General features: G+C 38.0%; 1 protein-coding gene across 3 annotated transcripts in view; it reads left to right on the top strand.

Annotated features, from left to right (window-relative positions):
- Nucleotides 1-21,424, top strand: part of RORA (RAR related orphan receptor A) — a 338,545-nt gene extending 317,121 nt beyond the window's left edge. For 2 of the 3 annotated variants that reach the window (XM_069866982.1, XM_069866983.1), the window contains 8 exons: nucleotides 470-611; nucleotides 2,026-2,421; nucleotides 5,351-5,472; nucleotides 6,581-6,713; nucleotides 7,379-7,486; nucleotides 8,894-9,004; nucleotides 9,562-9,674; nucleotides 11,009-21,424. In XM_069866982.1, the coding sequence (XP_069723083.1) occupies nucleotides 470-611; nucleotides 2,026-2,421; nucleotides 5,351-5,472; nucleotides 6,581-6,713; nucleotides 7,379-7,486; nucleotides 8,894-9,004; nucleotides 9,562-9,674; nucleotides 11,009-11,173 (1,290 nt within the window). In that variant the 3' untranslated portion in view covers nucleotides 11,174-21,424. The remainder of the gene's footprint in view (nucleotides 1-469; nucleotides 612-2,025; nucleotides 2,422-5,350; nucleotides 5,473-6,580; nucleotides 6,714-7,378; nucleotides 7,487-8,893; nucleotides 9,005-9,561; nucleotides 9,675-11,008) is intronic. The other variant, XM_069866984.1, reaches the window with a different exon arrangement.
- Nucleotides 21,425-22,267: the final 843 nt, after the last annotated feature.

Below are 22,267 nucleotides of genomic sequence, written 5' to 3'. Positions count from 1 at the left end.
GTAAAAAAACAGTTCTTTGTAGAAGGAACAGCTCAGCATCATGCTCTGGGTTTTTAAACACACACACACACTGGTGAGGCTGGACACCAGAGCCTCCGGTTGCTAGCTCCAAATTGCAGAACGGGGGAGCAGCTGTTGAATTCTCTTATTTTGGAGATCTGTGCTGAACCAGGAAAGACAGAAAATTAAGGAAGTCAAGCTCTATAATCAGCTTTATGTCATTTGAAAAGAAGCTGTACCATACGTAAAATCAGGGAAAAAATTCTTCTGTGTGTCGTAACACTTTTTAATGAACTGTTTCCTACTAGGTACTAGGTTTTGTTTGTTTCTAGGAGAGGGAAAAAACCCTTTAACTTCCTTTAGTTGACTACAGAGCACGTGAACTCCCTTTTCTGTTGGGTGCGCTGCGTTTCAGAGTTGCTCCATCAGTTGACAGCTTCTTGACTTGCATTTTGCAATTCTCTTGCAGGGCTTTTTCAGAAGGAGTCAGCAAAGCAATGCTACATACTCCTGTCCTCGTCAGAAGAACTGTTTGATTGACCGAACTAGTAGAAACCGCTGCCAACACTGTCGATTACAGAAATGCCTTGCTGTGGGGATGTCTCGAGATGGTAAGCTCTGCTAAGACATGGCTTAATTGCATAAGTAAAAGAACGCTTAGCATGCTGTGTGTTCAACTAAAACAACACAGGATTTAGAAGTTAATTGTGCATCAGACTGATAGTTGAGTTCATTGAGTGTTTTTTTATGAATGTCTGTATATTCACGTAAATACACATAAGTCAGGGCACATATGAAGTTCTTCGATTTATTTTTTTCCTGATCATCTATTCCCATTCTTAGTTAAGAGCTTTGCCTCCGTTCTCTTTTTGAAGATGCAGTTTTTAGTCTAATGTTAATACTTTCTTTGTATGTTCGTTGCCAGACTGGTACTGATCAGAACTGCTTAACAATACACAGAGAAGTTTAAACGTGTACAATCAATAGTGGTAAAATGGCAAAGAGAAAATTCTTTTTTTCAAAGACTTTTGGAGATGTGTTCTGGTGCTGTTTATATTAAGCTCAAAGTTACATCTTCCAGTTACATCTGGAAGCTTATGTAACTCAATTAGAACTGGAGTTGCAGCTGATACCTGCACAGCTCCCCCTTAGGTGTAACAAAGCTGCCATTGCTCATCTGGTTTGAAGATCTGACTCAGTCTTTTCCCCTGCCATAGCGACAGCAGCTCTCTGCGTTCTACAAATACATATGCATTACTCTATGTACATGAGGCCTGATTAAGGGGATTGTTTTCAGATTACGTTTACTTCTTGAATTACATCGCCTAATTTAATTTTTTTATTTAGCATGAAACTGAAAACCTGAAATGGTTGATGATGTAATGACTAGTCCCTCCGACACGTTTGCTTTGCTGTAGAGAAGCACAAGGTGGCAGTTGCCTTCCTAAAGAATGAGGCTTTTACAGCTGATACAGGTCCCAGAAATCACATAATTCTTAGGAATTCCCTGGATGTGCCAAACCAGTTGCTTCTGGCTTACACTTAATATTAATCTTTCTCAAAGTAGTAATAATTTTGTGGAAATTTAACAGTAATTCAGTGGTTATGCATTTTTGCTTGTGATGGTAAGCTGTACTGAGAACAAGTTCTTCAGTCCTATTTTCAGTGAAGATTGCTTTGGTGCTCTCTGAGATAGATCCCACATGCTCATACCTGACTCTGGGGTCACTCTAGTATGAATATACAACTCGAGGGAATTGGACAGTTCATCTCAGGCCAGCAGATGCCGGTAGCTTCTACTTTTCTAGGTAGGATTTGAATGCTGAAGAGATGTATCCATCAACTTGGATGGAAAGCAGTGGAAAGCTAGTGAATTAAATACCTATGGGATTCTGAGAACTGCCCTGAATCCTGCTGATTTGCCTCATATACTGTGTCCTTCTGTGTAGTACTTGAAGACCCAGCGCAATTGAAATGCAGTAGTGGAATTGTAGAAATGTAATATATTGTGTGTCTGTATTTCAGCTGTAAAGTTTGGTCGAATGTCAAAAAAGCAGAGGGACAGCCTGTATGCGGAGGTGCAGAAACATCGACTGCAGCAGCAGCAGCGAGATCATCAGCAGCAACCAGGAGAGGCAGAACCACTAACACCAACATACAATATCACCACCAATGGGTTAACAGAGCTACATGATGACCTCAGTAATTACATTGATGGGCATACCCCTGAAGGTAGCAAAGCAGACTCTGCAGTTAGCAGCTTCTACTTAGACATACAGCCTTCTCCAGATCAGTCGGGTCTTGATATTAATGGAATCAAACCAGAACCAATATGTGACTACACACCAGCATCGGGCTTCTTCCCTTATTGTTCTTTTACAAATGGGGAGACCTCTCCAACTGTGTCCATGGCAGAATTAGGTAATGAGAGAGAAAAGCTTCCATTGTAATTGTCTTAATAGTACCCTTTGGATTAAAGTGACCCATTCAGGCAGGTGACAGTGAGAATGCTGCTTCGGTGCGACTGTGAGCATGTGTGGGCATTCTTCTGTCAGCTGCACAATACCCTGACTGGGGGCGTGTGGTGAACACCTACCGAACCGGATCAAAAATCCCAGGAGCTTGTGGTTGATCGGCTCTGGTAGTGCTGCTTTTGGTTTTAGTGCTTGTACTAGAACCCTTTGAATACTGATTAATGAGCTAGTTTTTAGTGCTGAGCAAACAGAGAGAGTATTAATTTGCAGATTATTTGTGAACATTTTGTTTTCATTACCTCAGTGCTCTTTATGTTCTAACAAAAAGTGATGAGGCTGATTTTCTTCTGCTGTTTACCTGTACCTGGGAAGTATCACACCAAAGCACCGAGCTGATCTGAGTGCTCTTCTCCCTGCCACTGGTTCAAGAGAATCTGGCCCCAGATACTTCAGAAACCTTGTGAATTTAGCAAGTTTTGATAATTTCCTTAAGAGTCTTCTAATGACCACATCAGTTAGCAAGTTTAACTTCAAACTATGCCCTGAATGATTACACTGGGGCTAAAATCCACAACTATGACTTGTCAACATCCACAACTTGAGTTAGAGCATGCTGTGTGGACTGGTTGTAAGCAAACTGGAACAGGACATTAGAGAGTGGCTTTAAGATTCTGTGACTTACATTAAGTCGTCAGGTGTTAAAAACAGTAATTTTGCTTGCTTAAGCAACATTTTTGCTGATTATTCCATTATGAAAATCTAAAAATGGTTTTTAAAAAAAACAGGTATTCCAAGCTATTTTTTTCTCTTTTTGCTATTTTTTTTAATTAGAGGCAAGTATAAGATATGAAATTTTGTTTTATTTTAGTTTGTTATTTTGAGAAAAACTGCAGAGAGGAAGGGACAGGAAGGCTTACTTTTTGATGTCCCTATATTGCAGAATGTAGTTCTCTGCAATTTGTTGTGACAGCCAAAATATTGTGTCAGGCTTGAGTTGAAATAACTTGTTACAGATAAATCAAAATGAGAAGAAAAAGATTAGGATAGAAGTAATGCTACCAGCCTTGTCTCAATCATTAAACCCACAGGAATAAGAAAGGCTTTTTCTTCCTAGGCCAGGTATCGAGCTTGGAACACTGACCTAAAATAAGTCTGTCAGGTCGCTTACCTTTCTTTCCATAGTGCTTGCATTGAAACCCTACAGAGCATTATCTGGGTGCCCAGCACTGACACTGCCAAACAGTGTTTGAAGAATGTTTGTCTTCCAGACTAGGTTTCAATTTAGAAAGGTGTGGCTGACTGTTCAATCAAAGTATTTAGGTGTGTGCTGAAACACAGACCAGAACTGAGGCCGACATTTGTGAATAACAGGGTAATGTTTCACCCTGTGTATCCTGCAAGGGCACGGGTATAATGCTGTCATTTGTTGCTAGTGAGAGCAAAGGTTTCGAGTACACACTTGTCAAACAAAAAAAAAAACTGCTCTAAAATACCTGAAAGCTATGATGACAGTCAAGGTATAAACTACCAGATATTCTGCGTTATCGATTGCTCAGATGCAATCTGATTTTAACTCCACTGTACGCTAAGGACTTTTCAAGTAGCATCTTACATCAAGCTGCTAATGCAGTAAGTGATACTAAACAGACAGATCAGTCCAGCAGTTGGTGAAGAGTTGGGCTTGGTCATTCTTAATCAAAGCCACTTTCACAGAAGACCTAATGCTCGAGTCCCCTGAAATACCCCCATGTTGTTAATGACCCCTGTTCTTGTTCATTTTAAGCCTTCATCTTCAGTGGCCTAACTGGCAAAAGCACCAACTGCAGAATTGTTGACACAAGTCACCAGGCCTCCTCTACTTGTCACACACTAAAATAGGAGAACAGATGCATGTGAAGAGTCAGCACAGAAAAGAGAAAGACGAAGCTGAAGTGTAATTCAGATGTCTAAATGCTATTCATGCCTTTAAGGTGTTCCTGAAGGTTTATGGAATCACTTTTTATTAAGAAATCTAAATCTGCCTTACCGTTCTTTTAACCAAGTATAGCAGCAGAAAATAGTTTACTTGAAATTAATATGTTGTATGGAAATTTTAAGTCATCTGCAGTTAACTAAGCAAGTGCTCTAAAGCTGAGTGAGAAAGCCCCCGAGTCTTCAGTGTATTATATTAATTAGGTGGATTCTCTAAGAAGTGCATTTTCCTAAAGCTTTTTTAATGATATGAGAGCAGAAAAGAAACTTCTCCCTCGCAGGCAGCCTCATGTGCTAGTGTCCTGCTTGACAGAACGCTAGGCAAGTGGTACCCACCTGTATTTCTTTATTAGAAAGCTGCTGTTGTATGAAAGCACAAATGAATTTGGCTTTTGAAGATCTGCATGACTGGTAGCGCTGTTCTGTTCCCTATACCTGACACACAGCATCCTGTAATCAGCAAGCGTGTCCCCACAAAGATCCTTGTACCCTAACGTCAAGAGTCCGTCACCTCTCTTGTTCGGATTTGTCCATCATTTGGATTTTTCTCCACGGCTCTACTTAGCAGTGTAATTCTCAGCCCAGGCTCAGGGCGGACCGGCCCTTAGTGAAGGCAGCCAGGCCAGTGCCAGGATTAGTCTGAGTGCTCGCAGGTTTCAGCGTTCTCCACCTGAGGCTCTGGGGACAGGCAGGTTGGGTTGGGGCAGCGCCGGCAGCTCCGTGCTCTCGGCGCTCCCTCTGCCGGGCAGCGCTCGCCTCTCCCCGCAGGGAACCTCCACTCCCAGGTTTCTCCAGCCCAGGCCCCTCTCCCCATCCCGCGTTGGGGCTGGAATGGGGTGAGCTTGCTCGTGTCTGGAGGCGCACAGCGGCATCGTTAATGCCTGTCGCTTTCTGGTCTCTCTTAGAACACCTCGCGCAGAATATTTCCAAGTCTCACATGGAAACCTGCCAGTATTTGAGAGAGGAGCTGCAGCAGATCACCTGGCAGACCTTCCTGCAGGAGGAGATCGAGAACTACCAGAACAAGGTACCGGAGCTCACCGAACCACGGCATGCTTTTTTAAAAGCATGGTATTTCCGTAACACGCCGCCAAATTCACTTTTTCACTGCTTTCTGTTAACTATCAGAAATGTCTATCTTTGTGTGTTTTCAAAAAAAATAACACTCTAGAATCAGAAGTGGCAGGATGGCTAGGAGATCCTTTGCATTCATGATTTTTACAGGTACAGGGGAAGGTCAAGTCATACTCCCCAAATCGACCTGTTTCTGATAAACAAGAATCCAGAGAAGTCTCTTCAGTCCTCCAGGGCATTTTACTTTCATTTCTTCATTTGAAATCTCCCAGATCAACGCCACCACCAAAAAAAAGCTGAAGCCACCAAGTTTTGTAATTTTACATGGGGTGTTTTGTTTTGAGGTTATAGTCACATTTCCAGACAGGCTGTAATCTCGATTCCCTCTACAACTGTCACTCCGTGTTTCAGTTCCACCTGTAGAGCAGCAGCTGTACCACCAGTGGGTACTGTAAGATTTAATCGATCTTTGTATTTCCAATATGCCTTCTATCCACAAGCCACTACCAAATGGCTACTTTTGCAAAACTGTCCTAGGAAGCACTATTAAAGCACACCATTGTTTGAACTTATTTTTCATTTCCACAAAAAATATTCTTCTTGTTCATGTCACTAACAGGATGATCTTCACATGTATATCTTTATATGTACCTTCATGAAGGCGAGCTAGATAAATAACTTGCATTCAGTACAAAATAGAGAAGTCAGTAGGAAAACTGTGATTATGCACTGCTAGTGTAAACTGGCGTTTTCTTTTGATGCAGTGAACAGAATTCCTATGGATCACTAGAATCATGTACTTTGATGGTTTTGGCTTATGAGGTAAAAACTCCCCAGCCTGGATCTCTCCAGACATCACTGAAGAAACCTGACATGTTTGCATTGTCACTCATCCACGTGAGGCTTTGGCTTCCAGGTCCATTCCCCTTGTCTTACAAGCAGACTGTAGGCAGGAGTGCTGGAGAGAATTCACTCCGCTTCTTTTTCAGCTCAGTTTTACTGAAAATGGGCTTTCCAAACCTTGATTAGTAATTTTTCAATTTTTCTTCTCTCTCAAACAGCAAAGGGAGGTAATGTGGCAGTTATGCGCAGTCAAAATAACAGAAGCTATACAGTATGTAGTGGAATTTGCCAAACGCATTGATGGCTTTATGGAACTGTGTCAAAACGATCAAATTGTGCTTTTAAAAGCAGGTATGTGGGTCAGTTTAAAGGTGTGTTTCTACTAGTATTGACTGAGGAAGGTGTTACCTGTATACAGGGATTGTATACAGATATGTTGTACAATGATTGTTTAATAGAGGGGAAAAAAGCTCACATATTGCCTGTGTATTTTTTTGTAGTACTATAACTTCTTAGTTACTCTAGATAGAACAAGTACAAGACTATGTATGAAATTTTCATTAATATTAAAGGAAGTAGTGAGTGTGTAATGACGGAAAAGTTGGATTCAAATCTTTTATTTTGGCTTACCAACAGTGAATAACACATTTCAAGGTAAAAATCCAGACTGTTCTATGCAAGATGCTGTAGAAGTGATGCAGATCACAAATAATGACAAAGTTGTCAAAGCTTCGTGAACAAAAGTTTAAGTGAGCAGCTTTGACTTCAGAGACTTCATTACTCTAATGAAAAATTATTAGAGTTTTATAGCATTAACTAAGTTGCTTTAGCAAAACTTCTAATGGGGTTTATGGGAATTCTTTTAATTCTGCTAGCAAATCAAACTATGCTCTGTTTCACCACAGAAACCTGCTACCCTACTCGATTGATAGTGAATGCAGAGCATGGGAAATATTAATAGATGTTCTTTGCAACTGAAGTCTCTATTTGTCAAACATACATTGTTTCTGTTTTAGGGTCTTTAGAGGTTGTGTTCATCAGAATGTGCCGTGCCTTTGACTCCCAGAACAACACAGTCTACTTTGATGGCAAGTATGCTAGCCCAGAGGTTTTCAAGTCCTTAGGTAAGGAAATGTCAAGTGTTTGTATTTAAAAAAAAAACAAACAAACAACAAAACAGACAATAATAAGGTGAAAAGGCATGGGGACAGCTGCTTTGAAAAAATCAGGTCCTGTTGTTCAAATAAAATAGTTCCAAAGCTCAAACTGCTTATTTTGTAAGCAGTTGTGCTGGCTCTGTTTGAGGCCAAGCTGATTTCAGGAGCTATAACAGCTTAACTCCATGCAGTAAAGGAATGTTGGTGTTGAAACTGAACACTTAGATCAGGGTAGAGCAGTTTGGACACACTTTTTAAGAACAGAAGCCCAGATTTCATATCTAGTGTCAGATTTTATATATCCTGTTGAGGAAAGCAGCAGATTTAAAACTAATTTTGGATATGCTGACGTTACTGCTTTGATCTTGTCAAATCGCATTTTGTAATATACAAAGTCCAGTTATTTGCAGGTAAAATACTATAAATCAACCTTCTTATTAAACGACGGTATATAACTTTGATTTTTTTTCTGCGTATTTTTTCTAATTTTAAAAGAATGCTTTTTACTGTGTATAGATTGGGGACGTAAGCCATTTTGGAGGGCAGTAAAAATACAGCAGTGGAGAATGCTGAATGATTACTGATGTATTCTCTGCCTTGCTAAAACGCTGCAAGGTGCAAGGTCTGAGTGCAGGCAGTTCAGAGAATGCAGTATCAGATGTGGGTTCCAGTGAAACAAAACTTTCATCTGTTACCAACCACATCCAGAAATTTAGGCTGGGTTGGGGCTGAGATCTGCAGGGGAGAGCCCTCTGTAATCCCCTTCAAACCAGGGCTCCACTTCTGCGAACTGCATAACAGCATGTGTAACAGCTGCAGTAACCTGACTTACACCTGTGTGAGCAAGAGAATGGATGAAAGGAGACGGAGGTCCCTTTCTGCATAAGAAGCTTTCAGACCTTGGCTTCTCCCTTTGCTCCTGCATGGACCTTGTATGCCTCTCTCCCCTCCCTCTGCTGTGTGCCCAACAGTCTTAAAATCAGCACTTTTTGAACCTCCAGCCCACAGTGACAAGAGAAAGTTCTAAATAGAACAGAAACAAAGTTAAACCAATTTTGAGCTTCAAAATGGCTTGGGTTTTATCCGTATTTATCCCAAAAGAACCAAATGTTGGAAAGATACAGCTTGCAGAACCTTCAGAATACTGGCTGCCAGGGTGTGGGAGCTGGGAACTCATAGGAACAGGGCAGGGAAATAAGCTCAAGTGTGAGTGATCTCACTACCATCGCTCCTTAAAGAGCCCTTAAGGAGAAAACTATTCACTATGAAGTGTTTTACATCCATTTTTCATCTCCATCAGAATAAACAAAACATCTCTATAATTCTGAAGTAGTTTTAAACAACGTGGCATGACCTGTCCCTCCTTTTTGACAGGTTGTGAAGACTTCATTAGTTTTGTGTTTGAATTTGGAAAAAGTTTATGTTCTATGCACCTGACAGAAGATGAGATAGCGTTGTTTTCTGCGTTTGTTTTAATGTCGGCAGGTAAGAGATAAACCTTGAGCAAACCTTCATTTGGTAGAGGTCATTTGTATTTTGAAGTTTTTTTAATCATAATGTTAAAACCATTGGACAGTGTGAAATGTCATCATCTTTTTCAGTGTCTCCTTCTTCACCAAAATTTCTGTTTTAACAAACACATTAGAACTATGTAAGCCACAGAATCCTGCTCTTCTGCCCCATGGAGGATGTGGCAGTCAATGCTACTTTCCTGCTTCTTAGCAAGAAGATCTACTGCAACTACTTGTCAATTATGTGACCCATTCATTTCCCACTAGAAAGTTGCTAGCTCCATTTTGTAAATGTCCTGCATTTTACAGACCTTATTAGCAAATGGTTAATAAATCTTACTCAGATACATTGCATTCTTCTAATTAAGGGCTTCATAAAAGTAATTTTAAATGCACATAATAAATATACTCCAAAACCTATTAATTTTGAAACTCATTTTCTAGAAAGACGAATCTGTAACAGACTTAGTACTTCCTGGTGCACTGATTGATGTGTGCAGTACTAGAGGTGTTAACTCCATTTATATTTAGATCGCTTATGGCTTCAGGAGAAAGTAAAGATTGAAAAACTCCAACAGAAGATCCAGCTGGCACTTCAGCATGTCCTACAAAAGAACCACCGGGAAGATGGAATTCTAACAAAGGTAAGACTCTGTGCCGCGTCAGGTGACTGTGGAAGTACGCTTTCTTATGAACCCTAGTGACGGTGTAAAAACGTCCACACAGTTAATTTGTTATTTATAAACCCAGAATTCTTTGTTCAGAATCAAGGTGCTTAGCTGAAACTATTTACTAAAAACTTGGGGAGGTGAAATGATGATGTTCTAGGGGACAGGGTTGATGATGGTCTGAAAAGCAGCATTTTAATGTTGAACTTCATGAAAAGCAATGAAGGTTTTTATCCAATTTCTCCTACAAGGTTTCTGCCACGCAGAATACAATTTCAGTTCTACAACATGCATGCCTTAATCCTCATGAAATCTTTGCCTGCATGACAATTAAGTAGTTGTAACACGCAGTACCCAAACTAACCTTGTTTTTCAGTTGTCCATGAGAAGTTCCCCACGCAGCCATTTCTCAGCAGTTCTTCCACATGTCAGTGCCTAGGGAAAAGAGATACTACAAAGTACTGTGCTAATCTAAAGTAGCTTTGCTTAATTTTTCAAAAATGGAAAAGTATTGTGATGTTAAAAACAAATAAATCTGAAGAACTGAGGAAGAACAGACACTTCCTTACAGAGGTGGTTCCTTTCAAAACTCTGTGGAGCCAGAAAGCTCGTGCTTAGTTTCACAACACAGGATTAATTAGGATAGAAGCAGGATGGTCCATCCCAGGCCTTCCCAATCGTCCTCATTTCAGATCCTAGCTCATACAATTCTTTTCCCAGCCTACACCTTGGGCACCTTTATTAGAAGAAGTTTCTTTCTGTGAGCTTTGAAACAAATAATTTATTCGGTAAGTTCAGGGAGTACTCTAGTGATATTTTTGAAGTACAGATTTTTCTGGTCTGTTCCTTTTCACTGTATTTGGCATAAACTAAAAAAAGCCTTATCTATTGCATTGCCAGTTCCCTCCCTAATATTCACAGTGTGTGAAGTAGTCAGGGTTGCCTTCCTCCGAGAGGATGACTGAGTTAAGGTCCAGCTATGAAATATTTTTATATCAATCTAGTGCTTAGTAGACAAGCAAGAAAACCTAATGATACATTTTCCTAGGAACTTAAAGAAAGATTCATAAATAGCATTAATGCAGTACATAAATAGCTCTATAGTGGCTTCCTCTCTCTCTTTGTTTTGTTGTTTGGGGTTTTTTTTACATCTAATATAAGAAACATCCGTGACTGCATCTGAAATGTCATTGTTAAGGCAAACAACTGAAGTGAACTCAAAGTGTTTGAGAGCGCCTTTAATCCTAAGAGCGAGATGGGGAGGCCTGGTTCCATATATGACGGTGTGACTTCTGTTCATTCTTTTACAGTTAATATGCAAAGTGTCTACTTTAAGAGCACTGTGTGGACGACATACAGAAAAGCTTATGGCATTTAAAGCAATATACCCAGACATTGTACGACTTCATTTTCCTCCACTTTACAAGGAGTTGTTCACTTCAGAATTTGAGCCAGCGATGCAAATTGATGGGTAAACGTATCACCTAAGCACTTCTAGAATGTCCGAAGTACAAACATTAAAACAAAAGAAAGGAAAAGGAAAAAAAAAAAGGAAAAAAAAAAGAAAGAAAACCAAGACACTTTATATGGCCCTGCACAGACCTAGGGAGCCAACACACTGCACATCTCTTGGCGGTCGGGGTCAGGCGAAGGATGGGAAACAATGAAACAAAGTTGAACTTGTTTTTCTCATGCATATGATTTCCATTATGCCTACAAATATGGACCCTTTTTCTGTCTCAACTTCTCAATCCTTGACCTCTGTTTACACAGACTGAGGGTACTAATGTCAGAAGGTTGTTTTCTCTTGTAGTTCACTGCCCAGACTTTTGACAGAACAATCAATATGTTGATCAGAACAGGGAGTCCACCTAGTAATCAGCGACTGGTGTGCATTGCAGAGATTTCAGCATCAGTTTGCACAACTTGCTCATTGTTTCATGAAGGACGATTTTTTTCACCTACCACTGTTTGCCAGTAGACAGAACGGCATGAAAAGGGTCCATAGCAATAGCAACAATAGCATTATAATATATTACAGGGTAAATGGGCATGAAGACTATATATAGCAAAAGAGATATTGTTTATATATTGTTTTAATTAATATAAAATGTAGTTACTGGTATAGCTTTTCTTGTTGAATTGATAAGGCACTTTCATTTTGCACCTTTTTCTTTAAATTAAATGCTAGCGTGTTCATTGTTGTGTTGCATGTGCACCAGAAATTCAAGTTTAACTGAAAAAGGTTTGGCAGGTACTGGTACATTGGGAGGTATTTATGCTGCTGTTTTCCATGTTACTGTTAAAGAGAGGCTGGTCATATCCTGAAATGGTTACACAGATTTTTTTAAAGAGTTGAAAATAATGACGATTTCCTAAATTAAAATCAGTTTTTCAACTGTTAATTTCAAAGGTACTTTTATTTTCAAATCTTTCAAACCTGGATGGTTAAAATTACATGCCTAAATTCACATTTAGGTGCACGAGTCAAAAGCCTCATTTTCAGAGGTGCTGAGTTTCTGTGGTCGGAGTTAAACTAAGCAGTTGCAGATGAGTAACAAATGAATAACACAGCACCTTTGACAATCGAGCTATTAAACAAAATATTTTTCTGCCCACCGCAAATCCAGGTTTGAAGCTATTTTACTCATGTCTGTATCTACAGTAAAAGTATGTGTGTTTGACATGTATGCAGAAAAGTAATTTTTATACATAATATTACATACTTTTGTACTCCATATCGTAAACAATGCCTTCAAACTCCAGCCTATCAAAATCTATAGGAGGTTTGTCTTTGCCTTCAGTGAGATGAGACACTGACCCATGCTCCTCCAGCATCCAACAGTTCCATTTCAGGTAGCTGAACAGGGAACTCCATTGCTGTCCTTATTTAAAAAGATGCACTTTAGGGTTTATCACATGAGGACAGACTAACCAAGTAAAGGCACAGTATTGCTAGAAAGCACTGTGTTGTACTCTGTATAATGCCTGGAAATTATTAATATCATAAATCTGCATTCTGCAATTGTGATTCCCGTACTGCATAACAAACCGATAAGCCAAATCTTGCAGGTTTTATTATTAATTACCATTCACCTTAGGAAGAATACTGTCTCTGAGTAAATCTGGCAAGTAAATGTAGTTCTGAAGGAAGCAGCCTCACAATAAACAACAGCACAAAATAAACTGGCTGTTCGAGTCGGAGGTGCATAATTGGTTTGGATGAGATGAGGATGTGTAACTGGATGCCCTGTAGGCCTACATAAATTAAGTTTCTGATGAAGTACTTAAAAAAAACCCAGGAACTTTCCAAACCAAAAAGGAATAAAACAGAATGTGCTGCACTGCTTTTATTTACAAGGCTAAGCAATCTCTTACATATATTAAAGTCATTGAAAAGTAACAGAAGTGCAGAAAAGCACACTGAAGCCTAACGTTTCAAAAATGGGGATTAAGTCAGGAGGCTGTTATAAGCAAATTACAGGTTTTTCTATGATTTGAGTGTTTCCTTCAGGGTCAAATAGAGACATTTAGCTATGATGCCTATTAAAAATTTTACAGTCTGCCACCTCAGGGATGTTTACAGCTATCACTCATCTCTGTGGTTTGAAAGGAGAGGGAGATGAGCATCATCTGTTTCCCCTTCAAAGCGTTATGCCCCCAGAGTATGGGCAGGGAGCACCTGCACCTCCAGGAGCACTGGGATGGAGGCGTGAGGGCTTCTGGAAAAAGTCCGCAGAGCCATCCTTTTACTGCTCCATCCCGCCTGCTCCCGAAGAGGAGGCTCAGAGCCCAGCATGTGCTCTGTCCAGTCTCACTGAAACACTTCTAGAATCATTGTTTACTTTATTGGAGTAACTGGCAAGATATGGTACTTGCATTTTAATGTGTGTTCCTATTTTTAAAGCAACTGTTTTAACTAACACATGTTTTCTGAATGTGACCAGCCTTAGGTGCTAGTCCTGTAAAGATCAACTAAACTTAATTTCAGTGTCAACTAATGAATACTGAAGTAAGACCTGTAATTATTTTAGATCGAGATACAACTCCTACTTCTGACATTAAGTAGACTACCAGGCAAAGTGCTTTGGGATTACTATTCAGTCACATCCTTTTCTTACCTCTTCCCAATGAATATTAGTACTTTACCAGGCATCTTGGTGCCAGGGGTTTTGTTTGGTATCCAAGTTCAGCGTATTTACACTCATAAATCATTGACAACACAGATTTTTGGAGCATTTACTAATAAAATAAATAACCATAAAAAGGTTCCAGATAGGGCCTTGGCTGAAAGCCCTTTGTATCTGAGATCAGCCTGTGATGCAGTCTTCCAGACCAGAAAGAGCTGTCATTTTTTGTCCATGGAGCTCCTGCATACTTGGCACCTTGTTCAACTGGTCTGTGCTGTGCATACTTGCCCCAGTAACTCTGCTTCCTTGATCACAATTAACAGCCACTTGGCAATAGAAGATCTATTTTTTATTTTTTGCTTTTTATAAATAGGGGATACAAAGGGATATAGCCTGGCAGATATACTGAACAGACTTCTGTTGCCAAGGAGGCTTCTATGAAAGGGGGCACAGAATAACATCAGAGTGGCTGGTCTGAGATAGCAGAGCAAATGCCATCTGCAGAACCTCTGGGACTATGACCTAGCAGCAGATGATCATCTGAATAATCAGCTAATAAATATATTTGGGGTCAGTGGAATTCATGTGAGTGTTATCCTAATCTGCCCAGTTCATTACAACCAAAACCATGAGGGTAGCTGAAGATAAAGGAATAATATATCGGTTTTGAATGATCTGTTCCTTACAGTCTGCAAAGAGATTTCATTGGATGTTGTATCTATCCACAGAGATGTGTTCTGGCTTTCTAGGAAAGAGATACTATACAATACTGTCTTTTGAACCACCCTGATATATTTCACCATCTCCAACATCGTTTGACCTTTTAAAAACTATGGGATTAGGTGAAAAGGGAGGCTGTTTTTAAGTTTGGTTGTTCTTTATTAAAGCTTATCTATCTTAGTATGGATACCAAGATATCTGTGTGTGTATGTGCACCTGTGTGTGAGAGAGAGTACATTTGTGTGTGCACATGAATATATGCGTCGGTACGTGTGAGTGGCTGCTTCTAGGCTGTTAAGTGTCAATGGAATAAAGAAAATGTATTCAAAATACTTAAGTCAAAAATAGAAGGTGGAAAAAAGATTTATTCTATACAAAGCCTTGTCTGGACCACTTTAGAGAGACTTCTATTTTTTTAACCCTTCTATAAATGTTTGATGGCACTTGAAATATTCCTGCAATAAAATGTGATTTGTGTAAACATTAAAAAAAAAAATTTTGTAATGTGAAACAATGAAAGAAAGTAATGTAATTTTTCTAAAAAACAAAAAAAAACCAAACGAACGAACTTTGTATTATTTTCTTGATGGAATTTGTCTATTTGTCTTTGGAAAACTTTTTATTTCATTGAATGTGCCATAGTAGACGTGTGTTTTTCTTTTTCTTTCTTTCTTTTTTTTTTTTACATTTTAGATTAAAGGAATAGCTGTGTTCCGACATTCCAAAATGCAAGATGACATAGCAGTCGCGATTAAAAGGTTTGATTAGTAAGCTTCAATCATTGTTGCTTTTTTTGCACATGTTCTTCATTCCTCTACAGTGCAATATGTACATAGAGCACTTGCGGGTGTAACCTTGATCCCTCAGGGAAAAATACATATTTGTACAGGATTTTCTTTTTTTTTTTTTCCTTTTTTTTTTTGTTTTTGTTTTGCTAAGGAATGTCGATTGAATCACTTGTCTGTTGTTGAGGGGCAGCCAGATAATAATCCTAAACCACTGTCACAAAACATTGTTTAAATTTTGTGCCCTTTTATTAATTTAAAGAAGAAAAAATAAAAGTTATTTTCTGACAGTTCTTTGTGCTGATTGGTGAAAAAAAGGGTAAATAGATAAGCACCTTATGATTGACTTAACTGTGAATGACAATCCATCTCGTTATCAACAACAGAAGCCCTATCATTTTGGAGCTGGGGTTAAAAGTCAGAAACTAATGTGCTCAGGGATCTTCTGAAACTTTTCAACAGGGTGGCCAGTACTACTGGTGGAATAAAATTACTTTTTAAAAAATATGCTAGTATTTCTTCCCTTCCCGGCCCCCTAGGCACAAGAGAACTGGATATTTTTGTTAACTAAACGCTCTTTGTGTGCCTCGTTCTTTTCCTCGGTTTTGCAGTATAACTGCTCTTTGGTCTTTTTTTTTTTGTTCAGAACAAAAAAGTACTCCAAACAGCGCAAAGGTTTTGCGATTATATTTTAGAAAATAAATTAATGCTGACTGAATAAATAAATGATTGAAATTAATTTCAATAACCTCTGGACATTTTTATAATGATAGGACTATTTTTCCAGCTGAATTTCAGTGTTTTGCAATAGAAAATAGTCAGGGTTTTCAGTATGTAAGCTGTTGTCAAAGAAAACAGATCAGTTTGTGAGAGTAGAATGAGCAAGAATGAACAGGCAACGATTAGGTGTTGGCAATGGAGTCACACAGAAAGGACCATAGATCTGCAGGAATACAAGCACAACAATTCAAACATCTGTTATTGTTGCATGTGCCTCATGGTAATGCAAAAAAAACCTGACTGGAAAGAAACACTGAGGCTGAAGACATTTTTGTATCTAGTACATCAAATACAGCGATTCCAAGTGATCACACCACCACCAAACCTAGCAATGGCTAGGAAGTCTCCAAGTAGGATTCTGGAAACCTGTCCCCAAGTAGACTTGCTTTATGGCTTCGCGTTCTTTTGCAAATACAAGTAGAAAAGTAAATGAGCAACTACAAACAAAATAAGGAAGATTTCAAGATTTCAGTTAAATTGGGAAGATGGAGAATGTCTCCATCAAACATATCTGTCCTCTTGCAAAAACCATCAGTTCTCCAGTATCTGAGGTTACTGAGGGCTTTTTCCTCGGGTCTGTGGCTTCCAGTTGTTTACTTCAGGTTGCTTAATAAATTGGGAAACCTTTTGTATGATTTTACAAGCTGACAGTCAAGATTAGCTTGGCACTGCTTTCCAAGGCAGACCACTTGCTTAGCAAGTATGACCTCTTGATCAGTTTGCATTGTCACATCTTCAGCAGAAGAAAACTCCTATTGCTAATTCGCAACAGAACCTATTCTTTACATACTTGCAGGTCAATTAAACAAAACGCTAGTAGGTACAACCCATAAGGTGTTCTAACCACGCAATGGGGTGATCCAAACATTGCAGTATCTTTTTTGGAGTGGTATAGACATTCCCCAGTTTGTACTTGATGAACAAAACAGGTTGCATGGTATAAGCTGTACAAACAAGGCGTGAGTTTTTTGTCTACGCATTCCTAAACTTTCCAATGTAAATAAAGTTATTAATATAAATGTCGGAATCAGCATTTATTATCCAATATCTAAAAATAATAAGCAATTTTCTCTTGAGTATTGAGTATATGAGATTCTACCTGTGCTGGCTAATTCAGACTGCACAGAAGAAAAATCTTTTCCTTAGCTGGAGAAATGTAACTATTAGAATTATTTTTTCATTATTAATACTAATATTTATTACTTTAAAAGTTTCATCCATTAATATATTTAAATATTTGCCTCCTATTTTCTTTATGCTTAAATACTCCTGTCGGTAAATCATTTGGTGGAAATGAGGGCAAATGCATACAGATACCAAATACAACAACAAAAAGAAGTTTTTAAACTTAAATGAGTATTTAAAAATCATTGCAGTATGTGCTTTAATCCTAGTACTGTGATAATAGCTCGCTAACTAATGCTAAGTCACTGGACTTGAGGGGAAAAATACATAACATTTAGGATAATGTCTATCTTTGGAACTTTATTCAGGTTAAATAGAATTTTAACATCAAAGTAAAAGCTGTATTCTACCTTTTTCGTATGTAATGTTGCTGGTTTATCTTTGGGTTTTTTTGCCTTTATCATTGGTAGAATATAGCAATAATTTTATAGCAATAAGTAGGCTATCCAAATAAGAAATGAAACATGATAAAGGCTTCAGATCAATACTCACGGGTTCATTTCGTCTGCCACAATATTCACTTGTATGTCTTCCCTCATAATCTCATTACTTCTTCAAGCTGAACTTCACAGCCAAGTTGTTCAACTTGATGTGTGACATCACACTTTTCTTTTAACATCTGCATGGTTTTGGTGTTCTATCTATCTCCTTTGTGTATTTGTTTTCCTGTAAGTCAGTGTTTCTCAAGCTTTCTGAAAGCACAATCCCTCTGAACTGTATTTCTTCTTAGGGCTCTCGGTGTTGGAATTAACTTTCTGGGGCAGGGAGTGCGGACCAGTTGTAACGACTGGTGACATTTCCTAGTTGAATTAACTCCACGGCTACTGCAAGTGCTTGCAGCCAGCTCTTCCTGCTCCTCTATGCTGCGGGGGCTGAGCTGCATCCAGTCAGTGGCACAAGCTCCTTGGCCAGCGCTCTCCTCTGCAGCCAGCACAACCACACTCTGCGCTGGAGAACTACATCTCCGGTAGAACCAGCTACATTTGTCTGACCGTGTTTTGATAATAACCTATACACTTTGGCAACTTTCAAATGGTTGTGCCTTTCGGTTTGAGAAACACTACTCTAAATTACCCCACAAACTTGTAACGTAGATGCACAAACTTGACATGAACTTGCAATCTGTAATTCTATCTATATCTAATGCAGAGAATTCATAAGCAATACAGTGAATTTTATTTCACAAAAAGGCATATGTACTGTACACCTTTCTAAATCCAAAATGTTCCTCATTTCTACATTGATTTAGAAACAAGTTACAGAACAGTGGTGAATATTTGAACTATTAGGACATTAACTGGCTGCTTCTTTATATGTAACTGTATCGTCTGCCTGCTCCTTTTCTGGAGATGTGTTTTTGTATTGGATGTTTGGGCCAATGGGAGGCTTCAAGCTACAATGTATTTTCCCAGATTAAATATATTTAACATATGACAAACCCCAGACAAGGCTTTTTAAAGTGTATAAAGAACTGCAGTGTTAGGTGGTTTATTTGCAAACTGTTTTCAATGTTATCCATTTTTATGGCACCTTTAACAATATTCTTGTTTCCAAAGTACAAAAAAAAAGGTTAAAAATACTCTAGCCATAACTGAATGTCAAGCAATAAAAACAAATGACTTTTTGTGCATAGATTTAAAAGAAATACAAGTTTTAGACATCTGCATGTAAATGCAATCTCTTGTTTACTGCTTTCTTAAACTTGAGCAACTGATTCCTTATTTTACTACTAATTTAAGGACTTGTAATGGCCTGTAAACATTTTATCTTGCTCTATTCTTTCAACTCTAACGTCGTCTCTGCTTTGGAGTCATAATATTTAATGTTGTTCTGCTCACCTCTATACAGTTAAATTTTTGCTTTCATTCTGTATAGATAAAGTTATACTATAAACAGCCTACACAGTGCAAATATTTATCTGTTTATCAAATACCACATTATGCTGTATAATATCTGTTTTACTATATAATCTATTTTAGACATAGCTGTTTAGAACTAGAGTGTGCTATTTTTGTGTTTTTCTGATGTGTGGTGCTAGATAAGTTACTTTTGTGAACAAAAGCAAACAAACCCCTTTTATTCCTAGACAATACCACCTTTGGGTCTTGTTAATTTCACTGAGTATAACTATATATAAATATATATATATTTGTGTGTATAGATGTATACACACCAACATATGCCCAACAAGTACCTGTATCAGAGTACAAGATTTGGGACATGGTTTCTCTTTAAATGCATAGTGTCATTATATAAATTATTCTATAGTATATTTAATAAGGAGAAAATTACTTCACCGGTACAGATACTTGATATCGAATGTAGAGTTTTTTCTACATTATTAACATTATTAATTATTAACGTTACTAAAAATGTTCTGTCCAGCTTGTTATCCTTTTGGTTACTGAAACAGTCTGCCTGTATTGTATCAGAAAAAACAAAAAACTTCTAATCTGCCAGTATAAAGTAATTACAATGTGCTGTCTGTCTGAACGGGAGGTAGTTATTTGGCTTGTTGAGACGAGTTCTATCCTGTCGTTGCATCCGATATTTATAGATGCTATTCTGCTGGGTGCCTTCCTCCCTCTTCACTTTAAATAGGATCTGTACACACTCAAACTGCGGATGTTACTAGGCCATGCCTACACACTTAACTCCAGTTACTGTAAATAGGAATTTTCTGTAAATCTTCCATGATAGATGGATGGCTAAATTCAGTCCTTGGATATGCTTTATAAATCGTGCATGCATATCCAAGAACAGCCATTAGCAACTAAAGTTAATTAAGAAGTGGAATTTGCAACATTTTGTCAGGTCTGGGGGTTTTGTTTTTATTTTTCATGTATACCTTAATTTACGTAGTCATGTACCCTTAAAAGTATTCCTGTCCCTTGTTCCTTTCATTCTAGATGCTGTTTTCATGTTAATTCTTTAAAACTGATGGATATCAAATATCTAACTAAAGAGGTAATTAACCTTTTAAATATTTATTAGAATTTTTTCTGTAATATTACTGAATTTATAAGATCTTTAGCAAAGATTTTTGAGCAATTTATTAAATACAATGTTTCTGTTTACTGCACTTTTTGATAATAGAAGGTAGTGAATTTTAAAGCCATGGTTCTTGGCTTCCATGCACTGCTTTTATACCCTCAATCCAAGGAATATATATATTAAAACAATTTTTTTTAAACAGCCAACATACCGTTGTCCTAAAAATAAACACAAACTTTACTGCACCATGGGTATATTTTCATAAGTGGAATGTTTAATTGCAAACACTATCAGGACAATTTTAAAAACCTCTTGAAGCTACAATCTTATTTAAATAGAAGCCATGACAGTTTTATTTTCCCTTGTTGATTTAAGTCACCTTTTGATATTCTCAGAGAGAGGAGGAGTTGCTCTTAAATTTGTATGTACTAACTTATACATAATGCTAGGGACACGTTCTCCCTATTGTTTTAATTTTATTAGTTCGATATATTTATGCAAAACCATTTGGTTAACATATATTCTCCCTGTTTACTAAACGTTCTATGTAACAAGACCGGAATAAATGCTCATTACAAATATACATCAGTATGAAGATTAAGCACACAGACTTAAAAAACCTCGTTGAGTGATATGCTCAAATTTCTGTAAATACACACAAGTTTAAATGCAACTATACTGTACATGTAAATATATGCTGTCTGTTATGTGTACAGTATGTATAAATCCCTTTTCTAGCCACAATCAAATGTAAGCCATCAAGAGGAATACTAAAGTGGTATTGTACTAAACCTTTGCTAATGATCTTTACCCACTCACTTAACTTTTCACTTTCATGGACCTTTCCAACTCACTCTTACGACAGCCTGCTTATATTCAAGTTTGTTATTTTACTCAGTCCCGAAAAAAAAGTATTTTGATTCATTTTGTAAATATGACTGTAAAAATAAGAGATTTAATGTTGTCTTTTAAATACTCCAATTTTCATTCTAATATGAATGTTGTTATATTGTACTTAGAAACTGTACCTTTAATATTACATTACCTTTATTAAGTGCATTGAACACATCGATTTTAGATGTGCTTTATGTACTGTTATCCTGTAATAAAACTTCAGCTTCTAATGGAAAAATCTGTCTTAATTTTTTGTCAGTAGCCTCTTGTTTGTTCTTCTTAATCGTGGTTTATTAGGTTTATTCCTTAAGGAATGTACCATTACAAAATTAGGCTGTGCTTCCAAGCACGTATATCAGAGCTATTTAGCACATGCATTGAGTAACGATGGCACTGGGGAAACAAGGAGACTCCCGAGCACCTTCTAAGCTCTTCTTTTGGCAACGAGAGCTTTAAACATCCTCAGAATGAACGTGGATTAATTTAGCTTCACACTCCTTGAAGGTGTCTTCTTGTTTGAAGTCACAATTTACTGCATCAAGTGCAGCATACAAGAAATGTGGCTTCAGGCCTTCCCAATAACTTTTGGAAATATTGCTTCAGGCTAGACCTAAATGAGGATTTGGGTAAAATTGCGGTTTTAATATAATGTAGGCATCAAAATTCAAAGTTGCAACTCCCCTCTGTTGTGCTAACTTTGGGAGAACCTGAATGTCAGCAGCACGCTTGGTCTTAAGACCTCAGGCATGTAAAATTATACTTTTGCGCATATCCAGAGATGCCTCAGTCTTTAACAGCTCAGTATTTATATGCCTGACCACGATCCAGAAATAGGTATTAGCATTCATCTTTGAAGCACTAAATCTGGAAGGAACCTTCACCTACAGATCAAGTCTACAAAAAAGTAGTGGAAGTCATGCCTTTCTTAGAACTATAGCACTAAGTAGTACCATTTGTTCTACAGCAGCTCCATGACTTTCAAAGCAGTCTTTGAGACACTGAAAATCCCGATTTAATTTTCTCATCCTGAGGGCAGGATCCCTGCCCAATCTTTCCGCTTATGGGAGAGTTCCTAACCTCA

The sequence above is a fragment of the Phaenicophaeus curvirostris genome, chromosome 12 (genome assembly GCF_032191515.1).
Source record: "Phaenicophaeus curvirostris isolate KB17595 chromosome 12, BPBGC_Pcur_1.0, whole genome shotgun sequence".
Classification (NCBI taxonomy): domain Eukaryota; kingdom Metazoa; phylum Chordata; class Aves; order Cuculiformes; family Cuculidae; genus Phaenicophaeus; species Phaenicophaeus curvirostris.
Note: the sequence above shows the minus strand (reverse complement) of the source record. Positions and strands in the feature narration are given on the sequence as shown.